The sequence below is a fragment of the Bombus affinis genome, chromosome 10 (genome assembly GCF_024516045.1).
Source record: "Bombus affinis isolate iyBomAffi1 chromosome 10, iyBomAffi1.2, whole genome shotgun sequence".
NCBI lineage: Eukaryota > Metazoa > Arthropoda > Insecta > Hymenoptera > Apidae > Bombus > Bombus affinis.
Window position 1 is genome coordinate 4,964,970 of NC_066353.1, and position 25,563 is coordinate 4,990,532.

Sequence of the window (25,563 nt, forward strand, 5' to 3'; positions counted from 1 at the left end):
AGGTACAAATTTATAGTACAATTATACAATTTTCTTGTTATATTACAGGCATGTAACAAATAATGACATCTATATTATATAAATATTATACAGTAAAATACATATTATAGAAAAGCTTCAGGTGGCACATTGTTGACTGTATACATATTCATAAATGTCACAATAGCAGTTCTAATATCCCAGTTGGCATCTTCAAGATATTGGTGACAAAATTTCATATTCATTGTAGTTAATTCATGTAAAAATGTAAGTAATTGTTCTTTTTCAGAAACACTAAACACTGTTGGAATAAATTTTGGAGCACCTTTTGATTCAAACCTTATTTCACTGTTTCCCGATAAAGTGCCATTAGCAGGTGTTCCATCAAGATAACACTGATCATTAGTAATGCAATATTCATTATCTTCTTTTTTCATAATCATAAAAGTTCTATTGAAAAACATTGGAGGACATTGGTGAATGTCTCGAAATGAGAACATTCCTTGCACAGAAATTGCAATATGAATCTCTCCTTCATACAATAAATCTATATAAAATGTTTTAAAGTGATGTATCGTAGGCGGTTGATTTCTGAGCGCAGAAATGATTTTTTCTGGTCCACGTAATAAAAATTCTTGGCACTTTGCATAATCAACAAATTTTAGTAAATTTCTATTTGTAACAAACGTCTTAGTTAGCTGTTTATGAATGTAATTTGAAACAGATCCCAGAGTCATAGAATAAAGTGCATCTCTGTCATATAAACCATTCATCACTTGTCTATCATCTTGGTCATATAATGTGAAAAAATGCTTCACAAATTGTTTGATCAAACAAGTACTTGTACCATCTCTTAGAAAGTTACTTTGAATATTAGGAACAAACTTTTGTTCCATACCTATTACAATTCCATCCAATTTTTGTAAATGAGGAAAAACATTTTTTACTGCTTGCACATAATCTTGACACTTGCTGTATTTTGCACACAGTGGATTCCCATCCAACCAAAGTTCACTTATTTTAAACTCACTAAAATAGCGTAAGTATTCCACATCTGTGATTTGATTATGACGTAAGTCTAATTTGGTTAAATGATAATTAAAAAATTTTTCAAAAAAGACAATGCCTGTAATTTGATTATATCTTAAAGTCAATTCTCTAACAGGTAACCGTGAATCACGATTATTGCTTAAAATACCCATTTTAGTACATCTTAAAACAAAGTGTAATATTTTAGGTAAAGATATGGGACAATATATAGAGTTTAATGACTTTTCATTTTCAAAATCATCAAGGTTCAATACCTTTTTTGTAGGTTCATACCTATAATAAAGTGCCTGTGCTATAATTCTATTAGGATTCAATTGTAAACTTTGAGAATCTGTATATCCCAATATAATATCAATACGTAATTCTTGTCCATTTGACAATGTTATGCATAAACCTTGCTTTACAAGATTTTCAACAGCGCTGCAGCTACATTTTGTCAGGAATGTACTTTTGTTGGGACTTTCCTCTTTATACATAATGGGTAATATAATTTCAGGTTCACAAGCAACAATAACAGTTCTCAACACTTCTGTTGCTTTATATTGTCCTATGCCAAATAAAATGAATTTGTGCCATAAATCTTGTCGTGCTGCCAAAGTTGATTCTTGAGTATTAAATGATGGTTTAGTATATGTCAGTCGCAATGGTTCCCAGTCTGACATATTTTTAACAACTTCTGCATTTGTCATTGTTCTTGATGATGTATATAATGTTGATTTATAAAGTTTATGTTTTCACAAAAAGCAATAATAAAATTAAAAGTAATAAAATATGAAATTAATTCACAATACAATCGCTTAAATTTATAAGATTTATTGACAAATAGTTAGAAAGCATTAAAAATTAATTTTAATCAAACAATATTTAGTAAATATATAAAAGATTTCTCTATACAATTGTTTAGACATACAATACACTGTTTAGATAAATTTCCCTATACAAAAAATATTACTTTTTGGAAGAATATCACTAATTCAACGATTTATATTAAGTATTGAGTGACACGTACTTACTAATGCTCGCATTACATTTTTATTTAAATTACAAATATTATATAAAACAAATTTTTTTGTACTTACATAATATTTTTCTTATACGAAACGATTTATTAAGATTTGATTTCTAACAAAGTGTATATAATATGTAAAAAGAAAAATATTTGTTCAAAACCTTAATATTTGAAACTTTTAAGAAATGAATTAAATATCTTAACCCCAAATATTCCTACTTTAAATTTTAGTTGCAGAAAATATTGTATTTCTTACATTAACTTTTACTCATTTTTATTGCGTCTACAATTCAGTAACAGAGATATTGAATATTTGTTTCGAGAACCAATATATATTTAATTTTAACAAATAAGTAACATATTAATTTGTATGGGTTAATTCAAGTTTAAATAGTACATTCATTTTCAGAGGGCAGTATATGTATGATTCACAAGTGGGTTGGGCACTGAGTGTAAATTTTTTTGTGATTAATTACATATCAGTTATATGTATACAAAACATACATTTTTTTACTTATAAAATTTATTAAACAAAATTTAATGACAAGATGATTAAACGATTACATTTACTTTTATTTGATTTATATTTTATATGCCAAGGTAAATTTGTAAATTACATGTGTATGATCATTTATGTGTATACAAAATTCCACTTTTAATACTGTATTTAAAAATTAGAAACTTTATATAAAAACATTTTTAAGTTAAAAAATAAATATACTAAAAAAATATATAATTAATTACTCTATTGAATATTCAATATTTTTGTGACATTATATTAAAAATGATATAATTTTAATATATTTAACAACATATAAACAATTCAATATAAATGACAATAATTTCATATTTTTTTTATGTTTATGTTTCTTTAGTTGTGTATTCCATTCAACAATCAAGTTCTTGTCAAATTCCATTAGTTATTAGAGGATCTTGGTTTTCTTGGGAAAATGGAAGGAACACTTTAACAGAAATAAATGCTGAAACAATGACTGATCGTGGCAGATGCGTTGATATGATAGAAGAGTATCATGTTAATTATACATTTGTGTTTCAACATGAAACTTGTTATCACTGTGTTAAATTAATTGTTAGAACTGTAAATGTATTAGAAAAAGTTGAAGGTAAAGTATATATGATAAATTTATAGAAATTAATAAAAAAATCTGTATATAAAATACATTAATATTACACGCTTATGATTTAGCATATTGTGTGAATCTACCCAGTGGTGTTGAGCCAAATGTAGAAAATGTATGTAAAGGATTACGTCCTGATCAACAATTAGTAACACTATTTTCAGAGAATTATGTCCCAGTAAACTGTAGATCTTCTCTTGAAGGAGTGTGGCAGTTTGCCTATCAGGTATACATTTAATAGTACATTTATACAATAGTATACACAAAATTTATCCATTTTTTTATTATTACAGAATCGATTTAGATTTACAGGAGAATGCAATCATCCAGATGCTCAAATTAGATCATGTCAAACTGCCGGAACACAATTTTTGATAACTAATCAAAAATTCAACATAACGTACAAACAATGCGCTGGTATGAAGAATACTTTTGAAGGAGGTAATGTATTTTGTTAAATTAGGAGTTAATACTATTTTGCTAAATTCTTTCTTGTAAAATTCAAATAATATTCCGTTTTCTATTTCAGTGGTAGAATACAGTTGTTTGGGAGATTGGTTTGTTGATAAAAATCATTTTTTCGCGGTTGCAAATACGAAAGAATCTAGAAAAGACGAAAAATACCGATGTTTCTTAAAGAATCGCGATGATGATCTTTATATTGGTGTATCTATTACTGCAGAATGTAATACGTTGAAGACAGTTGAAAAAAGTCCAGAACGATTAAGGGTAACACCCGTTAAAGCGGAAGTGGTAGAGCCGGGATGCAGACTACCAGAAGATATGAGCGGACAATGGATAAACACTGCCAATATTGATGCAGATATTTTCATTAACGAAACGCATATAATTGAAACTTGGTATCCTGATGAAGGTCGTTATAGACGTACAATTTATGTTTGTCGTGAATCGAGGGATACGAGGGTGATGATGGCTAGATTAACTGTTGATGGATGGTATGGATGTTTAATGTAATTGATAAATGTTGTGCTTCAATATTTAATTAATTATCATTTTTAGTCAAAAAGATTATGTATGCTTTGACTTTGTACGTCGACATCATAACATTATCAGATATCGACGTGGTATTGCAGTTATTAAAGATGATTTCCATACAGTTTGTTCTTGGGTTCAGTTTCCTAACAAGGAAGCTTGGAAATATGATTTATTCTTAGGTCAGTATAAAATACTTTTTCTATATATCTGATGCTAGCTAGATTCTTCTATTAATATTTATTGTGCTTTTAGCTAAGAATCCCGTACCAATACGCTGTCCAGTGGCCGGGAAATACATGTTTGCTCAAAAAGGAGATGTTTTATTTGAAACTAGAATTTTAGGGGGTGTTACAAAGTCTCCACGTCCAAATATTTATTGCAAACAAAACATTTCAGATTTTTCTGTATGTGACACTGACCAAAAGGAAATTGCCATTGATGAAACCTATTGTTTATCAGTAGATCATTTGGGAAGACCTGTGGATATCTACAGTAAGCGTAAATTGCTATAGTAGAATAATGTATATATATGCTATATCTATATACTATATCTACTATATATATATTACATGTTGTTTTTAAATATAGGTCTCCCGGATTACAAAATGCAATGTATTGGATTTTGGAAAGAAAATTTAAAATCGTATTTAATAACCTACGACGAGTTAGATCCTTTTAGTAAATATCGTTGCTGGGTATATCAAAGAGCAGATTTAAATAAAGTTCTCATGTCTCAAGCTATTGGACCATTCTGTGATCTTCAACAAGATGTTACAAGCAGTAATTATACTGAAGGTGCCGCAGTTGCATTAGAGTTGCAGGTAATACGTGCCTCTATAAGTTTATTTAATGCATTATGTATAATTCTAAATATATTTTATGATTAAATTTTAGGAATATGAAAGAGAGCGTGATCAATGTCCAATGTATTTCGATGACGGGAGTAATCCTTGGGTCGTAACGGAAAATTATATAAAAATATTTCATTATGGTAGTGGAAGTATAAAAACTTCGTTTTTATATTCATTCTTATTTTTAACAATAGGTATGATTCGTATACCGTTGGTTTAAACATAGTATATTAATCCCTTTTATTAATCAGTTCCGTCCATATGTGTACATATCGTTTATTAGACATGAATAATTAGAGACAAATATACATATACATAATGCACTTATTTATTGAATATCTTAAATTCAAAGAGATATTTACTATACATTGTAATATATAATACTCATTATATATATGTTACAATATGAAGTGCATTAAAAAAATGTGCCTTATACTTAAAAATTATATTTTTTATTAATCAATAGAATAGCAATAAGCTTTAGTGAGAAGAATCCATCCATTTTACAACTACAATTTTTTATGACAATCTGAATTTAATAATTAATGTACTTTTATAAAAAAATTTACAATAAAGAATAATCTCGTGAAAAATTTTATCTAAGAATAATCTAATGTAATTAAGTATTACATTATTTATGCTTAAATTTTATGTATAAATATAGTATAACATAAAGCATAGAAAGAATTTATTTTGTCCAGCTGACTTTTGGTATATCAAAGTGTTCTGTTAAACTGTCTAAATGTCTGTTAAATTCTTCTACCCGTTGTTTGTGTGTCATTGAAGCTTTTTGTTTTATTCGTTCAGTTTGCTGCAAGTAATATTGTAGAGTTATATTATATTACCTTATCTTATAATATGAGATTATTAATTAAATAATTGCTTACCATCTTTTCTTGCATTTTTTGAAATGCTATTTCAGCTTTTGTTCGTTTAATTTCTATTACCTTAGATTGTTCTTCTTCCATAATTTTTGTCACTTCTACTAATTTCTTCTTTTTACCTTCTTTATTCTTTTTTCTATTAAAAAAAAATAATAATGGCATTATTAACAATTTAAAGATTATACGTAAATTTTGATCTACATATTTAGTAACTGTCAATGTAACTAAACTTAACCTAAAAATAAGATTTGTCAGATACATACTTTTTAATCACACTTTGATCATTTTTAAGTTTCAATGGTCCTTTTGCTACATGAGCATATGGATCATCATCAGTTGTTGCTCGCATGTTAATTTTTGAATAAATATTTATTATTTAATGTATTATTGTTCTTACTTATAAAATGTTTTCAGGTTATAACTGATTATATACACTATCAGAGAGGAAATGAGAGTGCTTACGCCCGCAGTTTTAGTTGTTTTACAGTACAGGTGCTACACCATGCGGCCAAGTGCTAAGTTTAAATTGAAATTAGCATGTACAAGAACCTATAAAAGTAGGGATCTGCCCTGTTTGGTTGAACCTTAGCATATATAAAAATTTATGTATTTAAATTTAAAGTCAGGGATTTGCACTGTTTGGTTACACACTAGTATAGATATGAACATATTGAATTCTACGCTACAAGAACCTATTTAATTGTATGGTTCTACGAAAAAGTTCATATCTATTATTCTATCCGAGATAAGCAAGTATAAGAATGACAATTAATTGTTTACTATATTTTTGAACGATGACACATAAAGCAGGGTTAGAAATAGTACAAAATGTCAGAATATAGTAATTTATTAACAAAAAATAAAGAAAATAAATAAATTTTCGCCGTTGAGGAAATCCTAAGTGTTCCTCGTCCTTTCTTTTGATTTTTGATACATGTTTTCTTGATGTCTTCTCGGGTGCGGATCTTCCTCAGTTTTAACGGAAAGCTCTTTTTCGGATGCTCCTAGAATCACTGAAAAAATTGATTCTTCAGAAATTGTGAAATTCGGAACACGATTGTTTGAATTCGTCGAATGTAAGAATAAGAAAGCAATTAACAAAACAAAACACTTATAACAAAACACTTCACAGGATTCATATTTAGACATTTAGTCTGCGAGGTGTTTTGTATCTCAATTGCTCTCCTTGATCCTTATTCTTACATTCAATGCATTCATAACAGAGCGATCAAAATCAGGTAATAGCGATCAATTTCTAGAAAGTGATTGTTAACAAATTTTGAAGTATGATGTTTAATATGTTAAAATGTTTAATACGTTAAAAATGAAAATTACTGGATGAAATAGAAAAAGGGCCTCGATGTTTGTAAGATTGTAAACCATTTCATTGTAATTTGCTAATAACTTTGATAGTTGAATATAATTTCAAATAAAAAAAATTACGTTGTAATTGGATTTCAAGTAAGCATAATCCAAGATATCAGTTATTAATAAAAAAAAAGTTAAGTTACATATAGAAACAAAGTTGGCTGCACTTGCTTGTTCGGAAGCGCACAGAGGCATGAAATTATCGGACGAAAATCGTTTTCTCCTTATTGTGATGTCAAATTTAAAGTCGTTCGGTGACACCTAAATCGTTTTGTGTTTTCGCTTAATTATACTTTTAGCAACCGCTCATAAATGGTGTGCTACATTTGACTGCATCATAAGCGTATATGTTACGCTGTTGCCATTCTCATATGTTCTGGCGAGCGTGGGTCGAAACTCGAAAGTTAAGTGGATAATCTTGTACATACAATCATTATACTTACATTTACACAAACTATATAGGACAGTAAATAAACTCGCTAAAGATGAATCGACTCTCGACAATACACAATCGATAGTGTTATGACGTCATGCATATCAACCAATAACGTTTCTGCACTCGATAAGATAACATAGCTTAAAATTCTATATTATTGTTTTAAAAACATACAACATTTTATTGTTTTTATTTTCCAATGATAATAAAAATTTTATCAAAGGCAAGCTTCCATTTAAAAAATGGATTACATTGTTTTATTCCTTTTTATATGTATGTATATATATGTATGTATACGTGTATGTGTGTGTATATACATAACACAACTATCATACTTTAAGGATCGTAATAAATTGATATAATATTGTTAATAATTCTCCATTAATTATACAAGTTTACTTAGCATCATATTCGTGTACATATAGCAATCAATTGTTCATAATCTCTATGTTGTGATCTATTAATCTTAATTAAATAGTTTCAAAAATGTGTACTATATGATAATTGATATTATTTTGCGCTTGTATTCGTACTAGCTATCATCATTTCTACATTAACCATTAAATGCTATTTTTTCTTGAAGGATTTAAGTTAGAATAACAGCACTGTTACTTAAATTGATTATCTGAAAACACAATATAAAAAATTGTTACTTATTTCTAAGGTGCTTGCAGGATGTATGTGTCTTGTTATCATTTGCATGAGCATATTTGGTTTAAGCATAATTTCTTTGTTTTTTTTCTTCATCAAACTTTCTATGATTTTTATATGACTGAATAGATAACAGCTAAAGCTTAGGTTTAAAAAAAGTGTCTACAATAATTGATCACTCAATCCAGAATAAAATCATTACTCAACACTCCCTTGCACATTTGATCCCCATTCTATCAATATTTTGGGCTTTTCGATAAAGATGAGTAAGTACATAAAATTAGTTACACATATTAACGAACACCACTTTTAGAATGTGCTATAAGCCACTGCAATGTTATATCAATATTGTCTTTCTCTTTGCATGAAATGCTATAGCAACAGATCTCACGATCTTGAATTGCTGATAAATTCCTGAAAAAGAAAGTATTTATATGACATACATTTACTCACTACTACGACTATAATTTTTTAAATAACAAACATACATTCTTTCTATAAGCCCATTTTCATCCAAAGCAAGAGGTAAGTCCCTTTTATTACCAAGAACCAACACTGGTATACCAGATAGCTGAGGTTTGTCTAATAGATTGTGTAATTCATTGCGACTTGCTTCTATTTTTTCAGAATCAGCTGCATCTACCATATATACTATTGCATTTACTCCTCTGCAATATCTTTCCCACATTGATCTAAACCTTGGTTGACCTCCAATATCCCATACCTTTATAGTTACATTGCCTTTTGTTATTTTACGCATATTAAAACCAACAGTTGGGATCATATCTTCGCTGAATTGTCCTGACTGAAAAAGATTATATTCTATGAGAAATAGGTGTATACTTGTTTCATTACAGAATATAAAATAATACAGTGATAAAATACAGAAAATGTTTCAAAATAATAAATATGTTAATGTTATGAAAAAACTAATCTATAATTTTATTAAACTGTTCATGAATTGGTCACTATTCTATCTAAAATTAAGGAACAAAAGAAAACGACAACAATCGATTACGTTTCTCAGGAAATGATTGCAAAAATATGTAATTTTAAATCTTTATGTTAGGGCGGGTGCAAGGTTTACATCAGTCACAAAGTTATCCCGAATGAAATATAGAATCTAACCAAAACGGTGCACGTTTTGTTCTTTTATCATGGTAAAATATGACGATTTAGTGATTTTCAAATGAGCATGGTACGTTTTATTTAATAAAAACGCGAATAGGAATACCAATCGTTAAATTGTAGCAATGAAAGCAAATTTTCGTACCGCTATAACATTTACGAAGGTGGTTTTTCCACTGTACTGCAAGCCAACAAGAGTGAGTTCCATCTCCTCTTTCCAAAAGAGAGATTTAAACCAATCCAAAATTCGATTGATGAGAGCCAACATTTTTATTCAATCGGAGGAAATCCAGCTCCACCGGTAGAAAGTACACTTAAAGTACGCCGCTCACTGACTTTGACATGTAGTCATTTGCACTCGACTACGACGTCAGTCCGTCAACTCCGAAAGTATGTACCGCGCTAGTCAGTGACTGGCGCTGACTAATCGCGCGGCACCAGTGCCTGTGATGCGTCACAAGATGCTAAACACGAATTTATCTTATGAAAAAGTAATATCTTCCACGCTAAACAAGCTTATTGCGAGTTATAGTAGATGGTGGTAGAACGATCTTGACAGTTCGGGCATTGACGTGCAGCAGAAGACGTTACAGCGATTCTCAACTAGATGTTACTCTTTGATATTTCGTTCAATTAATAATTCACTGACTAGGACGCGTTGGCGACTTCTGTTCCGTTTTCCAACAAATGTATTGGTTTATTGCACATACGCGTGCTTATGTGCACAATTTTATATCGATTAGAGAGATTCTTTTACAATATAGAATTCGTCTGTACGAATCCCTATAATATATCCCTATGGATATGAACAGAAATTTAAATTTTTGTATTTTTTATCGAATTAAAGGACCAATTTTGTAACTATATAAATGTATTTATTGTTGTCTATGGAATTTTCTACTATTTATACTGTTGTTGAAAATTCATTCTATTGTTAATATAAAGTTGTAGGAAATAAGATGAAATATCTTCACATTAAAACAATAATGACCGTTATTGTAAGATTGCAAGTTGTATACGAAGCGGTCGCGGTAGATGATTCGCGACAGTTTCAAGCTACTATGTAACTATGGCGTTGATGGTTCTCAATCTTTCGTTTACGAGGAATAAGATTTTATCTTTTCATCGGTACGTTCTAATTATTATCAATTTTGTTTATGAGCACACATGAGGTAACTGTTATTGATGCTGTAAGTTATGTTTTTATTCAGTATATTATTGTTCCCAAATAGTCCGCGTAACAATCATTTAAATACCGTAACATATAAATTGAGAACTATTGTCTAAGCGACAGAAAATTATGAATGCGTCACATACTTGTAGGTAGTAATCTATGCAAATGCATGTTGAAAAAGAATTGTTCTTTTCTACCATGCGGTAGTTTACACAATGTACTGTATATTGTATATGCTTCAATCAATTTATGTTTCAAGAACTTTTAATCTTGTCAATATCATAATAAATGTATCAATTCTTTTATTCAGTTGCTTCATGCATTACTGATCTAGAGGACTATATCAGCTATTTAATTAGATTACTATAGTTTCTTTTTATCTGTGCATAAGAAATAAGGGTACATAATTAAGTTCACGTTGTATATATAGAATGATTACTTTCATTTATGTACAATTTAAAGCATAGACTCGAGTTTTAAATATGCTGCGTTCATCGTTTTTGCGTTTAATTCCATATTTAATGTCTGATTAATCGTTTGGATCTACTCACGTACATTGTATTCTCTCTGTCGTCAACTTTTCAATTCAAAATTGAGGTCGTAAATAAATAATAAACAATTTTCTTTATTATCCCTAGAAAAATTAATTGCGTGAGCAAGTGTTAAATTTGAATTGATAAGTTTTCTTGTCAAATTAGAATGTGTCTAATAAAAGAGGTACTCGAATATTATTCTCGAGATTTTTGTTCAGAAAATTTTGGTATAGTATAGGTTTTCGTGATTTTCTTTATCGCATTAGCAAAACATTTGTAATAAAATTTGAAAGTTTTCACTAATGAGAATTAATTGGTATCTTTGTATATTGTCTTTTTGTACAAAAGAAAATCTTTGCAAAAAAGAACAATCTTTCTTTAAAAAATATGAAATGTGAGACATGTTCGTTATTTTTCTCTAACTGTTCTACAAGTATTATGTACATAGCCGCGATTACAAAATAATCATTAGTCTCGGTGAAGATTCTTTTTCTTCCTTTGTTTTTAACAATTTTTTATTCGTAATATCTAGATATAGATTCGTATATAAATTATCATTATGCGCACGTTAATCTATGTTACCTGCTTTTACTTTTCTTTTCCTTCGCCGTTTTCTTTAACTTTCGACCTTTCTCGCGTGGCACAATAAGTGTTATTCAAAAGTTTTGTTTCCTTTCCTTACGACAGTACAAAACTATCCTATCTATGTACAGAGTGTACGAAATGTGCAAAGCGAACGAAACACAAAGTGGACATTTTGTGCAAACCAATAATAACCAATTATAACCAATAGTATAACCAATTATACTATCTGATTATATCTGTGGTACAAAGTTCGAGAATCGTATCTTAGTCGCTGTAATTTTATGGATAGATGTACAAAGAATTTCTCAGGCATACAAACATTTGTGATTCTCTTTTAGAAAGTGTGAGCAAGTATCGATAAGAATGTTGCATCGTGCAAGTACGCGAGGCATACAAAATTTCATAGTTAGAAAACATTGGTTTATGGGATATACGAATGATCTTCGTCACAGATCTGTTGGATTACAAGCATTCGCTTAGAAAAATAGAAGTATTATATTCGAATAAATTTGTGCGGAATTCGGGAACTTGATGTTTGCGCTAGAAAATATAAACGTTTCTAGATATTCTTAGTTCTAACAATAATTTCAACAACTGTGATGTTGGAAAATTTGATCAACAATTTAACCCTATATAATTTCATGATATACGTACAAAAAAAACGATAAAAAACCCCTTGATTAATTCGGCTCGTTTGACGACGCGTTCTGAGTTGAAACCTTAATGTCTAGATCACAAGTGACACGACGAAATATTTTGGTAATCACAGCTTTGACGCCAGTGATCGTGTTACAAAATGAAACGCGATCTCTTGCTTTTCGTTAATGAATTTTCGCCGATAGATCACCTCACTGTTTATATTGAGCTTTGAATGACCATTGCGCGTAATTATCAGAACATTCCAGATATTAAGGCACGTCAGTTTGCTCGCAAGGCACGGATGAAGTTGCTCTCTTGTCCCTTCAAGAATTGAATGTTCAGTAATCGAAAACGTGAGTTTCCTTAGCTTTGCGCGACTTCGCGATGCCTATAATATAGTCGGCATAAAAGCCAATCAGTGAAAAATCTTAAATATACAAAATCGGTTATTCATTGTCGATAAAACCATTAAATCATTCTCATCATTGATTAGTAGTTATTCTTAAATGATTAGTTCTGTACACTGTCTTGATTTATTGCTTCGCACATATTTCCTTTACCTTACATTTTTTCCCGTTTTTTCCTTTTAATTTCAGCTGAATGGCTTTTGAGTCGAATATATTGAATAGATGATGTATTTTATGTACAATGCTGAATATGTTACACTGTACCTACAGCTGCCACGTAGATGAAGTATCGCTCGAAATCGAATATATGTATACGCCGGTATTGATGATTCATGTTCGACTGAAAGTAATTTTTATACATCGATTTATAACGGATATGCCTGAGTTATGAAAAGAAAATATTCACAGAATTAGAAATATTTAAAATATGTTTAAAATCAGTATTATTAAGAAACTTGCTATTTCTGATATTCAATCCTTTATAGAATGAGTCATTTAACGTCACAAGCGAAAAATTTTTCTTTTAGTTTTATTAATACGAGAAAATGTTTTACATAAAAAATATTGGGTTATCTTGAGAAAGAAATTTTTTGCGTTACGATATATTTTCGATATATGTTTCTTCGTTATATATCGATATATTTTCTTCCTTAATCATTTTTTCGTATCATTAAAATTAACAGAGAAATTTTTGGTTAACGTTAGTTGACTCGCCTTGCATACGGATATGAATTTAAGCCCAGGTTTCGTACCGTTTATGTAATCGTGAAACTTGGTATGAAAGTGCGTAGATTGTGTATTATAGATCGGCCTAATTAAGATCACAAATTCTGGAATAATGAAGTATGAATTTTCTAACACCCGCGGGATCCTAGTAAAATGCAAAAGAGATGTTCCTGAATTATGTAATAAAGCAACGGTCGGTGGCATTGTTACGTAATTTAATCCAAGACTCACCGTTAACTCTCTTATATAATTTCTTGTTTTTATATAATCTTGGAACCTCGCTCAAATCGATGACAGTAAACAAATTTCACAAGTAGCTATCGTCCTGACGCATTTGAAAAGTATGTAAATCAAAAAATGTTTAACAATGTTCATTTTCACAAAAGGATGGGACAATTAAATCGGGTTATTTCAGCCGATTTAAAGTGGTGAGAGGCTTTTTTTACCTAGGGGTTCGAAGGCGTGTTGCGAAAACACTGCAATTTCACTATGGCCAATAAAAACAATTATTCTACAATTATCGTTGCGTATCGTAATACCGCTATGAATTACCATGATTGGTAATGCGATGGCGATGAAAATTACTTTTTTGTAACTTTTTAACTTAATTTTTTCTATTGAGACATCGATGCAATTAATTTTCTACGTGAGATACGATTACATGAACGGCGATGCAGCTTCTTCGTTCGTTTGCTTCCCGCGTATACTCCTTTGCAGGGGGTGGGGAGTGGATTCAATGACGAGTTACCTTGTCGGTCGTGGCAGGTGTACGTACAGCGAACCGAAGAAGGATCACGAATACCTGAGTCGCGAGGTCAGGGATCCGTGACATTGAGTCGCAACACATCCGGGAGTACCTTTGTACGTTGCTTCGTATCACACTCTTTTTTTCTCACCTTCTATCTCCTTTCACAAATATACGCTATAACGCAGTCGCAATACAGAGTAATTTTGTACTCAATGTCCAAGTCTCCATTAGTCTCGAAGGATCATTGGACTGGAAGGGTGATAGAGCGAAGCCCGGATGCGACTCGAGGAATCGATGGAAAAAGACGAGATGAATTGATGATGGCTACGACGTAGCGCGATCGGGTCACTCGGTCGTCGTGTATGATTTCCTAAGATTGAGCTCTGACGCGGCTAGGCTGTCGCCTTTCACATAATAATCGGCCGCATCCCTTCTTCCAGACGAATTACTGTTTGTACCGTTCGTCACGCCATTGGCTTGATGGTTCTGCTGATGATCCTTTTTCATGCCGTTTGCGACTGGCTTCCTCCTCTGTTGATAACTTTGCTGGTAGAATTCGTTGAATAGGAAGAAGAACATAGTCGCGTGCAGACCGATCCACCAAACGAACGCCTTCGGGTAATTGCAGTCGATGAAGAGCAGTTGGAACGCGTGGATCATAACCGCGATGAACTGAATCATTTGGAAGACGGTCAAGTATTTCTTCCACCAGAGATACGGTTGCAATCTCGGGCCCATCGCAGCTAACAAGTAGTATGTATACATTACGATGTGAACGAACGTGTTCAAGAGTCCGAAGAAAGTAGAATGACCGCCTGGAAGGAAAGACGATATATGTTAAAAAATACTTTTGCGAAAAATATTGACGACAGTGAAGTGAATTGCCTTACCAGGTGTAAATTTAACGCCAAACCACACTGACATTGGCATGCAACCATGGTGAATAACGTGCAATGTCGACACGTGATCGTTCTTCTTCCTCAGTACGAAGAAGATCTACAAAAATAGTAAAACGACCGAGATTATCAAAGACTTCCAATGTAATTTACTTCCAGTTACTTACCGTGTCCATGAATTCCGTAAATTTGGAGAAGTAATACCACCAGCAAGCGTGCACCATCTGCGCTTTGGAAAATATCGATTAGATAATCCCTTTAACGTTGTTCGTAATATAAAGAACGTGGTAATAGAAGCAAATCCTTGGAGATACAGCGTTATCGCTAACAAATTATATACTCTAACGGTGAAAAATTATAGAATAAATAAAAGAACAAGAATTGCAGATGCTCGAAAGATTTGCCTTTGATAGAGTTGCTTTGATGAACAGTCGTAACATTTTATTGCGCATCTTTCTGTGTATCTATTTGTGATAGTTATTAGGTGGTAACCAGTAAGTAATATCGTCGTGTGAATGGTGTCTATTTCAAATTTTTGTTTTCTACTCGTAGTCTGTTAAGTGGCATTAATTGCATGAAGCGGTTGTTTCGAAGTGTGTTAGCTTGCTAAATTAACTACAATATTCTCAAGTACTACGGAAAATTTAGTGGCATGTAGGCAGGAAAAATGATGTTATGAGTACAGAGTTGGGTAATATTGACAGAAGAGACTAAGAAATATGAAAGAAAATATGAGAATTTTCAATTGTATCCAATCAATCGCTTGGAATATTGTTGAAGAAAACAATGCTAAAACATGTAACTGTACTCGAAATAAAAGTTTCACATTTAAATTGCATAATTTAAAGAATTTTTGAATTATGCTTTTAAATTTCGAAATCTTCGAAATTTTAGATTTTTGAATTTTTCAATTTCAACAGAAACTTTGCCAACATTGTTATATGTCTCAATATAGAATTTATAGTTTTATTGTATAACTAATAGATTGTGCAGTTTGATATAGTGTAATGCATTTGCGTGTTAATGGGGAATATCACCCACCCTTAGTACTTGGGGTCGATCACTGTAGTCTACGGGTTGGCACCTTAGAGAATAGTCGCCAGTCAGCCATCCGGACATTCCTATCTGCAACCACAACCGCCCAGAGGCCATTCTCCGATCAATGAAAAGAATAAATAAACGAAAGAGGAAGGCATAGAAAAGAAAGGGGCGTTCGTGTGCATATTCTCAGAGAAAAATTAATCATGGTAATGGCTGGGACGCGACAGTGTTAATTAAGACTAAACAAGAACGCGTCTTCGTCGACGTTCATCATTCTCCTACAATTTCAGTTCTTACCTATTTCTATATTCATCATTTTTTCTCCAAATTTTCCTCGGATTCAGGAGAATTTACGTAAAAGTTACAGGAAGTTTATGAATTGTTAATCAGTTTGTCATTTGATTTTTTCTCGATATCGATGGACTAATCGATGGATTTAACGGAATAAAGGTTAATTCGGATTTGGACTGGCATGCAGACATTTCAAGATGTAATTAGTACAGATCGCACGATAGTAACAGAAACAAGCAAATGTAGAAACGCAAAATACACAAGCCACAAGCGCTATAGTATAGTTTACTCCTCTTTCATAGATGGTTTCGTTCCCTGGTCGACTGCCTACGAAGCATAAGATAATTCGCATCATAGCACAATTCCACAATTTCTACAATCCAAGGCCCTTGAAAACACGAAACGTTCTATCGTCAAAAATATGCGTATACGTTGTCATAGCGTATCACAATTAATGAAATTAGATTTGAGGATATATGGAGGAATATGGAGCAGCAGATATCAACGATATCTTTCTTTCATATATATTCGTACGTATACGCATATAAAAATCGTTGAACAAGATCGTTGGTGGAGGTCCGTCTCGTTGGAATGGCGGTCGATGATCCATCTGCAGAGAAAATTACGTATGACAAGACTTACCCTCACCGCGGTTGGATTGTTGCTATAGTCCACAGGCTGGCAACGGAAACTATATTGGTCCCACCATCCGCCCATCAGACTCTGTTTTTTTTTGTTTGAAAATTAATGTTTTATCTTGTGCTTTCTTCTGCATTAATCAAAGGCTTAATCGATCGAATCCGAAATGCATTCTTACGCGAAGTAACTTTAAAATGCAGTACGATTACGACTCGGTTATTTGTAACCGCTGAAAGTGTTAACTAAAGTTTCGCCAGCCTTTCAAAGTATTGTTCAAGCGATATTAATTTGTTAACGAATCGTTTAATTTTGTATACTGAAGCGAGCAACCTTTCTGCATCTTGCATTGAAAAAGATATCACGTAAGAGTTTATATAGTCAATCGTTTCGTAAATATTAATTAAGCAGTGCCATTGATATCGGTCACACACAATCTCGAACTCGATGAATTAGCCGGACGTTCGATGTTTTCGCAGAAATCATTCATCGTACGACGCTAGTGTGTAATTCTTGGTTCCCTGTGGCACATTCTGATACAGGAGAGACTGATTGTGCGTGCTTATGTACCATAAGCCAAATGTGTACCATCGCAGACTTGTTCATGCAACGAATATATTTTTGAATCGGACAACACATTATAACGGGCAACAAAATTCTTCAGACGACACGTTATTCGATATAACAAGATATAAAAAGGAGAGAAGAGGAACAAGTGCAACGAGGGACATTCAATTGAAGTAGAAATGTTACCTCGTAGAAAAGCCACGCTGAGAACACCATTTGAAATAGATTATAAATTATCAGGGCGTTCTTCAACTGAAAGGGCTTCCTATTCTCCATTAGCTTTGGACCCAAAACTTTTACTCCGTATACATAGCTCAGGCAGATAAACAGAGTGGGGAACGGTGAACTCATCATGAACCAGTCCGTTGTTCTCTGATCTGAAAAAATAAATTACAGATAACATTCTATCAATGCTTGATCGATTGGTATACGTCAATAACTCCAAAAATTTAATCAACGTAGAGAAAACTTCTAGGACAAATTAGGCTTTGGTCGACCGTAGTTGAGGTTGCATGGTCAGCTGCCTTGGCGTAGCATTGGTGTATCGGTCTCGACCTTGAGGTGTCTTCACGCGATATCCTCCTATACTTTTCTCGTCCTTCAAAAGTTCAGTCAACTATTGCATTCTTATACTATACGTTATTATACGCGTTGAAACCAGTTGTAAAATGTGTTTAATTAACTGGTCTCCTGCTGGTTTTAATAGCTGACCGACCTTGGTGCGTTTCATGGTGCTCTTTCAGTATTTTACCTTAAAACGTGATAAGCCGTTTCGATCGTGATATTTTCTTTGCTGCGGGAATTTCTACTATTGAAAGTTATTCGGCGAATCTGAGAATAACGGTCTCTTATTTGCGTGTTTACTGAAGAAGTTAAAAATCCTCCTCGAGACTGATAGGTGCATCTCTCAGCCGTGTGAAATGAATAATTCATTTTTTATACAGGCTACCGCTGTATCACGAGGAATGACGTTTGCTTAATCGCATTTGCTAATAGTTTTTTGGATCACATGATTTCTTTTCTACCAGTGATGTGTCATATAAGCGACTGATTTATGAGGCGTTATTTTGATTTTAAATTTATTGCTTAACCATGCTTTTTCATCAGTACATATTGTGCGAGATTTTCATTTTTTTTTTCCTTCTTTTGTAAGTTTCTGTATCCGGTAACTACCTGCCGTTATAAATACATGTACTTTAACGGGCTCAACCCTAATAAGTAAATAAATAAATAAATAAATAAATGAATGAATAATGATATTCTATCCTTCCTTTCTGCATAAGCACTCGTCGAAATCTCCGATTCCGTGCTTCCTTAATCGTGCTAGAAAACATGGATCAAGTCGTTCAATCATGAAATTTCTAAATTTCTTTATCGTTTTTCCGAGGAAAAGTTTTTAAAAAGGAAAGGTAAAAAGATGAGTATTTTCAATCATTCTTTAATATACGATAATAATGGATAAAAGTTATAAGTGATACACGCAGGTTTCTCCTCTGCTTTTGAGAAAGCGCTGCCAAGTTAAAGATACGTGGGGAGAAATGATATGTGGAATTCTGGAATTCCCTATCACCGATCCTCTGCAATATTAGCATGTTACGTTTTTATAGAATCTTCTTCCGCTGAACAAATATTTGTAAACAAATATTTATGAAACTAATTTTTATACTGATATGAGTTGATATTATGCGAATAAAAATATAAGCTTTGGTTCGTCGAAATGTTAGTGACGGCAGACAAAAACTCCAGATACCTAGCTAGAACTTTAAAATTTATGAAGTAAAGGACGAAGTCTAGAAATGTATAACTGTAGCTAGGAAATGGCGAAAGTTGGTCGTATTATGAAAGAAATCGAGATTTAAGTTAGTAAGAAAAGATATTTGGAATTTCGCTATATATTCCATAATAGATTTTTTATTCTGTAATAGTTTGCTATTGATGTTATTTGAGGAATAGCCATCTGTAACTTTTATTGCTTTAATTTTTATTTATCCGTGTTCGTTTTCATCGTGGAGAATTTTTGTGCAAGGTCATGCTTGCGTAATTTCAGAGAAGTTTCTATTCAGGATATACCCGCATTGTCGACTATGATGGATAAAGTATGATTTATGTTTTTGAATTCTTTTGGAAAGTTTAAAAGATTCTTTTAAAAGTTTAGTTTTTGTGGAACAGTTGTAATCTTTGCTTGTCTCCGCATTAAGACAATGTTAGCCCTGTACAATGTGCCTACGTCGAAGAAAATATGTATGTTTTATTCTCTTGACTCTTGAACTCTTGTTTGCTTATTTATATACAATAATGTACATATATTGATATTTTTCTGATGTTATCTTTTCGAACGTAGAACTCTACTTATACTTGATTATGTATATTATTTGCATATTTTTTACATGAGTTGTTACAAGCAACTATTCCCAAATGGACTTATAATTTGTATTCTTTATGCGTATTTCTTATATTAATGTTTCATTTCATAACTAAACATGCATTATACATGACTATTTTATTTTCCATCGTAAATTTTGCGTCTCTTTAATTATTATTGACATTATTCTCATTATTTTTCTTATCGTCATCGTTTTTACGTATTACTTTGTTGCTATTGCAAAATGTTTATGAACCAAGCATGGTTCATAAACTTAAAAGCATACTCTTAAATATACGTACTGGTTAAAAAGAAATAAGGACGAAAGAATCATCGATTTTTTCCAACTCTGTTCAAATAGAATCTAATCATTTTACCCAGCACAATCGTATCATTTTTATTAAGAATAAACCAATTTCCATATCATCTACAGGGGACACTGGCCATGAATTCCGATCAACTGCAGATATTCCGTCTAGACCAAGGTGAAAAGCGAAATGAAAGCAGAAAAACGAGAATTGAATGTAGAGAGAGAGGGTTCAGCCATTCCTGTTCTTGCTTAATAAAATTGCTTCAAGTCACCAGTTAGTGATCATCGCTGAGATGTTTCTCAATGTTCGAGGTTTGTTCATAATGTTTGGAAGGTGAAAAACTTCAAAAGATCGTAAGGTCTACATCTGGCCATGTTACGCGTTTGTAACGTACGCGTACGATCTCATTAGAGGCTTACCTGCATTTTTGTCGAGTATTTCGTGTAGCCGGTCTACGTACTGCATTACAATCGACATTTTTCTTGCTTTTTGCCAAGAGAACCTTTGTAAGATATCTTCCTGGGGTTAGAATCAAGGGCGTAGATTTTCACAACCAGATCCACGAGTTCCTGAAATGATCAAAGCATGAAAGAGTCATCGTCGCGGTCCAAGAATGAAGGTCGATTTCGAAAGTGAATTGAGACAACATGAAGGACGCTGTTGAAAACAAAGCGGGCTCCTTGTTTGGGCCATAAGAATTCACATAAAAGCGTACAGAAAGTGCATTTCACTCTTCGATAAATGCGTGTGGAAGCAACCTCTATTATTTTTTGATAAAAGATCTTTCTCCACGTCCTACAGCTATACTTGAACGTTTTAAAAATATTTACATAGAGTTAAACGTACGATAAGATTTAGCTTAGCATTAAATATAAAACAAGTAAGAAAAAGGAGGGAAAACTGTGAGAATAATTTAAAACTGGATAGCAAGAAAACGCGTAAATTCAGCTGGTTCACGAATAGTCGGTTTCCAACTAAGTTCTGTTGTTCCATGCGTGAATGAGGGCGTATTACTTAACGTCAACGTAGAGATTGACCAGCTGATTACATAAAATGTCGATTTGTGTCATGATTTTCGGCATCGACATTGAGTTAGAAGCGATTTCGCATGTGCGTATGTGCGCACCACCAAGATCGGCTCATGATCCGAAATTCACCGCGTACATTCGCTTACGAAAGTGGCCACATAATTTTTGTTATGGATTACACGATTGAATAGTCTCGCGCAACTCATGGGCCGACCATGAATCGTCACGGCCTTGAACCGCTATGTCCACCATAGTTTCGTCGTTTCCAATAACGATCAGTCAAATTTCACTCGTGATCGTAGCCAAAATTGGTGATAGCTATCAACTTGCGCCACTAAATACCTGTTACTTTTGTTATCTTTCCAATTGGAATTCAGTTAGATTATTGAGTCATTGCAGTTAGGAAAGGAGCTATTAATGAAGTTTCTTCTGCTAAGAAAATGAGATGATTATCACGAAGAAGCGTTAAGTGACACGTGACAGGATGTTCGTTAATTCCTCGAAACGATTTTCTCGCAAAGAATTTCGAAGATACGGAAGAGGAGCTTCGCGCGAGAAGATTATTATTTGTGCCTATACAGTGGGTGCCAAGGATGATTAATCATGTCTCTGTAAACTAACTGGCTAACAACTTATCTATACATCCACCCAGCATGCTCTCTATGCTGGTGGACGGTTTGGTAACCCGTTGAATTTCGCTTTCAATACAGCTTGGTCGACGAGAGAATTCTCGTCAAGGCCAATCGAGAACGGACTTGAATGGATGTCGTCATTTATCATCGGCCAGCCGGTCACCGATTTGTACACGGACGCGGAGTCTCGGGGACTACCTACTACTTTAACATTCTACCCTTTCTTCTCCTGTTTCTCTCTCTCTCTCTCTCTTCAGTCAAAGGAAAAAACCAGAAATCAAGATTTGCCTTTGTGGATGTCAAGAAAATTGACAAATATTGACTATGGAGTTTGCACAACGCGCCATATGTCGTTGATCATATCTGTACAGAGTCTATTAGAACCGTACATCTTCTAATTTGTCCAAGTTTCTTGTTCGAATCTATTTAACTCGAGTTTCCTGTTCAAACATTGGACGAAGATTTTGCGCAACGCAAATTAGAGCCCTCTTGCACAATACTTCACTAATAATATCAGTGAATTCATACAGATTACAGGTTGTAGATTATAGACCAGTGCTTTGTGACACTATTTTACAGTTGCATTACAATTCTTCCGTGGAATAGGATAATCAAATGACTTGTATTTATCAAATGAGAGATGTTCATTGCGTTACTACTCCTTAATGTTTAATCTTTTTAAATTGATAAATTTATTTATTGCAAGAAAGTTACATAAATAATAGTAAATTCTAAGATAAAATTAAAGAACAGCAACTGCGTGTTATTACTCTTCTGTAACTTTTAATCGAACGTGGCTTTTGAGAACGTTTCATTTATTAAAATCAACTTCTAAATAACTTCGAACTTGTTACTTGTAAAATGTCACCAATAATCTAATGCAACTGTACAAGATGATCCAGGTGTCATAGATCATCTTTGTACAAAGTCTATTAGACTAAAAACATCCTCATTTTTTTCTCATCCAAATTTGTATAACGTGATCTGATTTGAAAAATTTGAAACACGTTTGATAAAGACATCAGCGTATTGTAAGTTCTAAGACATGGCAGGGGATAGGAGTACCGATCCAGCGATAAAGATATCGATTTTCGTGCCAAGTAGGATGGAGCGTCGGCAATGATTCGTCGGCTCCGCGATGGATCGCGATCGCGTGGCTCGATCGTCTCGTTCGCTTGCAAAATGAAAAGTCGAAAACGCGCCGAGCAAGCGAAATACCTCGCGAATATATTGCGAAAGCTGTATACATTATAATGGGCCGGGCGCAGAAAACGGGCCAGCGGCGATTCGATGAGTCTTGGTGGGTCTCGGTAGCACACGAGGACTCGATGATTCGGTAGCTCACGGTGGCACACAGTGTCTCTGTGCGTACGTTACGCAAGGAATCGTTCGCTCGTGCCTGCGTTCGAAGCTGTGTCTCGACACTGGAATCGTCGTTAACTATGGGATGAACAAACCACTGACCTCAATATCCACGCCGGCTAAATGTTTCGTTTCACTGGCAACAACCGCAAGAAACGACGCATACTGTTGTAAATTAATGCACCGCGGTGACTCGATCGCGATTTACATACGCTGTGAGATAGGTATACTTGACAATTTTTTTTTTTTTCGTAACTTCTTGGAACAAGGTTCGATTTTTTGGAGAAAAGAATAGCTTTGTCTAAAGATTATGATATCCAAATCGCGGATGGTACGTCGATGATGAAATTTAGTTCGTTGCGATCGGCACGTCTGAGAGCAGAGAATTATAAAATATTCTATTCTAAGGAATATTTAAATTACCGATTATTTAGTCTGCGTTCATTTCATCTACGGTGAGCGGCACGAGCGATTTGCTTTGCGGAAATATAAATCGCACAAACGTTCGATTCGCCATACATATTGAGGTATTGTAAGTAGGAATCAAGAAATTTACGAGATGGTATTTACAGGTCAGTCTTTTCGACAGTATCGTGGAATCACGTTGTACAACTGATCGATACGACATAGACATTGTGACACCATTACGAAGTAATTGCACAATCATACGTGACCCATCGTACTAGACTGTTAATTGCTGGAAGGTGTTAGGTCGCGTCAAGGTTGGGAACTGTAGATAAGTAAAAAGTGGGGAGGCCTATGAAATTGAAATGTATACGCGACGCCATCGACCAAATAAACCGAGAGGAACACAATCTCGTTTATTTCTGAAAGAAGAACTTTGCAATGTGCAGCATCAAGGCGTGAACAAGATTCTTGTAATAAGTCTTGCAAAGACATTTCCGACATTGGAATACAACTTGAAGAATCGATATCTCTTTCCTAATTTCATTTTCGTTCAATAGTTGGAACTCTTTATCAGTAAGAACTCTTCTATCAACCTTTTATTTCCTATTTTTCACTGGTTACCGACTTCTGAACTTTTTGTAATACCTGCAACCTCTACTTCTTTACTACATTATCATGTCACGCAAGATACCCATATAAAAGCTTGAAGAAGCGTGCAATAAAATGCTACATTGTTCCACATGAAATCGATACAATAGCTCGCTGTTAGCAATAACGAGGATCTTAATTATTCAAGTAGATTATTGTCGGCCAGAAATGAGATTCTAAATTTTGTGTTCTATATCTCGTCAGAATGTTACCTGCAGCTATGATAGCTACGATTATTGAACAGGAAGAAGACAGAAGATCTTAGAGATTCACGTATATCATAATGTTACGTAAAATGCGACCTATTTGTAATTCGAGTGAGAGCCAACATGGCGACAAATAACTTGTCTTCTCCTTCGAAATCGTGTTTTATGTACCAAACACAATAATAAAACACCAAAGAAATATCTTTAACGTATATAGTACATGTCGAGATATCTTTGACATATATTTGGTATTTCAGATAATTTTTATCGTAAAAATTTCACAGGAAATTAGACGATGTATAATTTCGCGACAAGCTAACTTTGATGTTCGAATATAGTTTGCCAAAAAAGAAGTATAATTCGTGGAAACCCGTTTCGTGGAAGGTTTTACGCTTATCATGACATCATAATTCGTATCGCACAATGACATAATCTATATTTGTACCAGCGAGTAATTCATGATACAGTAATTGTCGGTAATTATATTGTGTATAAGATTATGATGCTAAAGTGACGAATACATTGCGATCGGTTGTACGTACGTGTGAGTCACAGTATTCGACGGAAACTGAAGCTGTCAAGCGATTATGCTGGCGTATAGCGTTTAATCTTTAATCCTAGCGTTCGGTTGGTACAACAAAGGCTTGTTGGATTGAAAGCGATAATGTATGGCGACAAGATTGTTTATGTCGCATCTGAAATACTCATATTACCTCGATAAATCTTCGATGAAGAGAGTGACATCGTAAACAATATCTTTGAGGAAGTGAAAATTCATATCTTTGTGAATAGAATTGACGAAATGGAACTCAGAAAGAGGATTGTTTCACTCATTAAATATCATAGTGCCTACTTTATTTTAGATATTTTAT

General features: G+C 33.2%; 5 protein-coding genes across 15 annotated transcripts in view; 1 reads left to right on the forward strand and 4 right to left on the reverse strand.

Annotated features, from left to right (window-relative positions):
* Positions 1-45: 45 nt before the first annotated feature.
* Positions 46-2,419, reverse strand: LOC126921515 (nuclear RNA export factor 2-like). The gene has a single exon (XM_050733186.1). The coding sequence runs from the start codon at positions 1,716-1,718 to the stop codon at positions 105-107; it is 1,614 nt and encodes a 537-aa protein (XP_050589143.1). The 5' UTR covers positions 1,719-2,419; the 3' UTR covers positions 46-104.
* A 31-nt stretch (positions 2,420-2,450) lies between these two features.
* On the forward strand, positions 2,451-6,357 carry LOC126921512 (uncharacterized). 2 transcript variants are annotated; one of them, XM_050733184.1, is made up of 10 exons: positions 2,451-2,638; positions 2,914-3,162; positions 3,246-3,403; positions 3,471-3,618; positions 3,707-4,133; positions 4,198-4,352; positions 4,426-4,665; positions 4,762-4,994; positions 5,068-5,218; positions 6,323-6,357. In XM_050733184.1, the coding sequence occupies exons 1-10, from the start codon at positions 2,587-2,589 to the stop codon at positions 6,331-6,333; spliced, it is 1,824 nt and encodes a 607-aa protein (XP_050589141.1). In that variant the 5' UTR covers positions 2,451-2,586; the 3' UTR covers positions 6,334-6,357. The 2 variants fall into 2 exon arrangements, with proteins under 2 accessions (XP_050589141.1, XP_050589140.1); XM_050733183.1 differs by lacking the exon at positions 6,323-6,357 and having other exon boundaries at positions 5,068-5,617.
* Positions 5,240-6,321, reverse strand: LOC126921547 (protein FAM32A). The gene is made up of 3 exons (XM_050733269.1): positions 6,172-6,321; positions 5,912-6,044; positions 5,240-5,835 (listed from the first exon to the last, which is right to left on the reverse strand). The coding sequence occupies exons 1-3, from the start codon at positions 6,255-6,257 to the stop codon at positions 5,713-5,715; spliced, it is 342 nt and encodes a 113-aa protein (XP_050589226.1). The 5' UTR covers positions 6,258-6,321; the 3' UTR covers positions 5,240-5,712.
* LOC126921542 (ADP-ribosylation factor-like protein 8B-A) lies at positions 6,172-10,176 on the reverse strand. Of its 2 annotated transcripts, XR_007712367.1 has the most exons (4): positions 9,637-10,176; positions 8,852-9,168; positions 7,420-8,777; positions 6,172-6,921 (listed from the first exon to the last, which is right to left on the reverse strand). XR_007712367.1 is itself a non-coding variant. In XM_050733262.1 (3 exons), exons 1-3 carry the CDS (start codon positions 9,757-9,759, stop codon positions 8,657-8,659), a joined length of 561 nt encoding a protein of 186 aa, XP_050589219.1. In that variant the 5' UTR covers positions 9,760-10,176; the 3' UTR covers positions 6,172-8,656. The 2 variants fall into 2 exon arrangements, 1 of the variants encoding a protein (XP_050589219.1); XM_050733262.1 differs by having other exon boundaries at positions 6,172-8,777.
* A 1,822-nt stretch (positions 10,177-11,998) lies between these two features.
* LOC126921519 (elongation of very long chain fatty acids protein AAEL008004-like) overlaps positions 11,999-25,563 on the reverse strand; it is a 35,443-nt gene continuing 21,878 nt past the window's right edge. For 6 of the 9 annotated variants that reach the window (XM_050733196.1, XM_050733195.1, XM_050733197.1 and 3 more), the window contains 7 exons: positions 20,827-20,976; positions 17,921-18,111; positions 17,174-17,254; positions 16,241-16,324; positions 15,367-15,423; positions 15,194-15,299; positions 11,999-15,118 (listed from right to left, as the gene is read on the reverse strand). In XM_050733196.1, coding sequence (XP_050589153.1) covers positions 14,649-15,118; positions 15,194-15,299; positions 15,367-15,423; positions 16,241-16,324; positions 17,174-17,254; positions 17,921-18,111; positions 20,827-20,884 — 1,047 coding nt within the window. In that variant the 5' untranslated portion in view covers positions 20,885-20,976 and the 3' untranslated portion in view covers positions 11,999-14,648. The remainder of the gene's footprint in view (positions 15,119-15,193; positions 15,300-15,366; positions 15,424-16,240; positions 16,325-17,173; positions 17,255-17,920; positions 18,112-20,826; positions 20,977-25,563) is intronic. The other 3 variants (XM_050733199.1, XM_050733198.1, XM_050733200.1) reach the window with 3 other exon arrangements.

Coding starts and splice junctions, on each gene's coding strand:
- LOC126921515 (XM_050733186.1), bottom strand. CDS start 1,718: ATGACAAATGCAGAAGTTGTTAAAAATATGTCAGACTGGGAACCATTG.
- LOC126921542 (XM_050733262.1), bottom strand. CDS start 9,759: ATGTTGGCTCTCATCAATCGAATTTTGGATTGGTTTAAATCTCTCTTT. Junction 9,169..9,636: donor CCTTCGTAAATGTTATAGCG/GTACGAAAATTT, acceptor AATCTTTTTCAG/TCAGGACAATTCAGCGAAGA. Junction 8,778..8,851: donor AATGGGCTTATAGAAAGAAT/GTATGTTTGTTA, acceptor TTTCTTTTTCAG/GAATTTATCAGCAATTCAAG.
- LOC126921547 (XM_050733269.1), bottom strand. CDS start 6,257: ATGCGAGCAACAACTGATGATGATCCATATGCTCATGTAGCAAAAGGA. Junction 6,045..6,171: donor GATCAAAGTGTGATTAAAAA/GTATGTATCTGA, acceptor TTTTTTTAATAG/AAAAAAGAATAAAGAAGGTA. Junction 5,836..5,911: donor AAAAAATGCAAGAAAAGATG/GTAAGCAATTAT, acceptor TATTACTTGCAG/CAAACTGAACGAATAAAACA.
- LOC126921512 (XM_050733183.1), top strand. CDS start 2,587: ATGATTAAACGATTACATTTACTTTTATTTGATTTATATTTTATATGC. Junction 3,619..3,706: donor GAAGAATACTTTTGAAGGAG/GTAATGTATTTT, acceptor TTTCTATTTCAG/TGGTAGAATACAGTTGTTTG. Junction 4,353..4,425: donor GAAATATGATTTATTCTTAG/GTCAGTATAAAA, acceptor TTGTGCTTTTAG/CTAAGAATCCCGTACCAATA.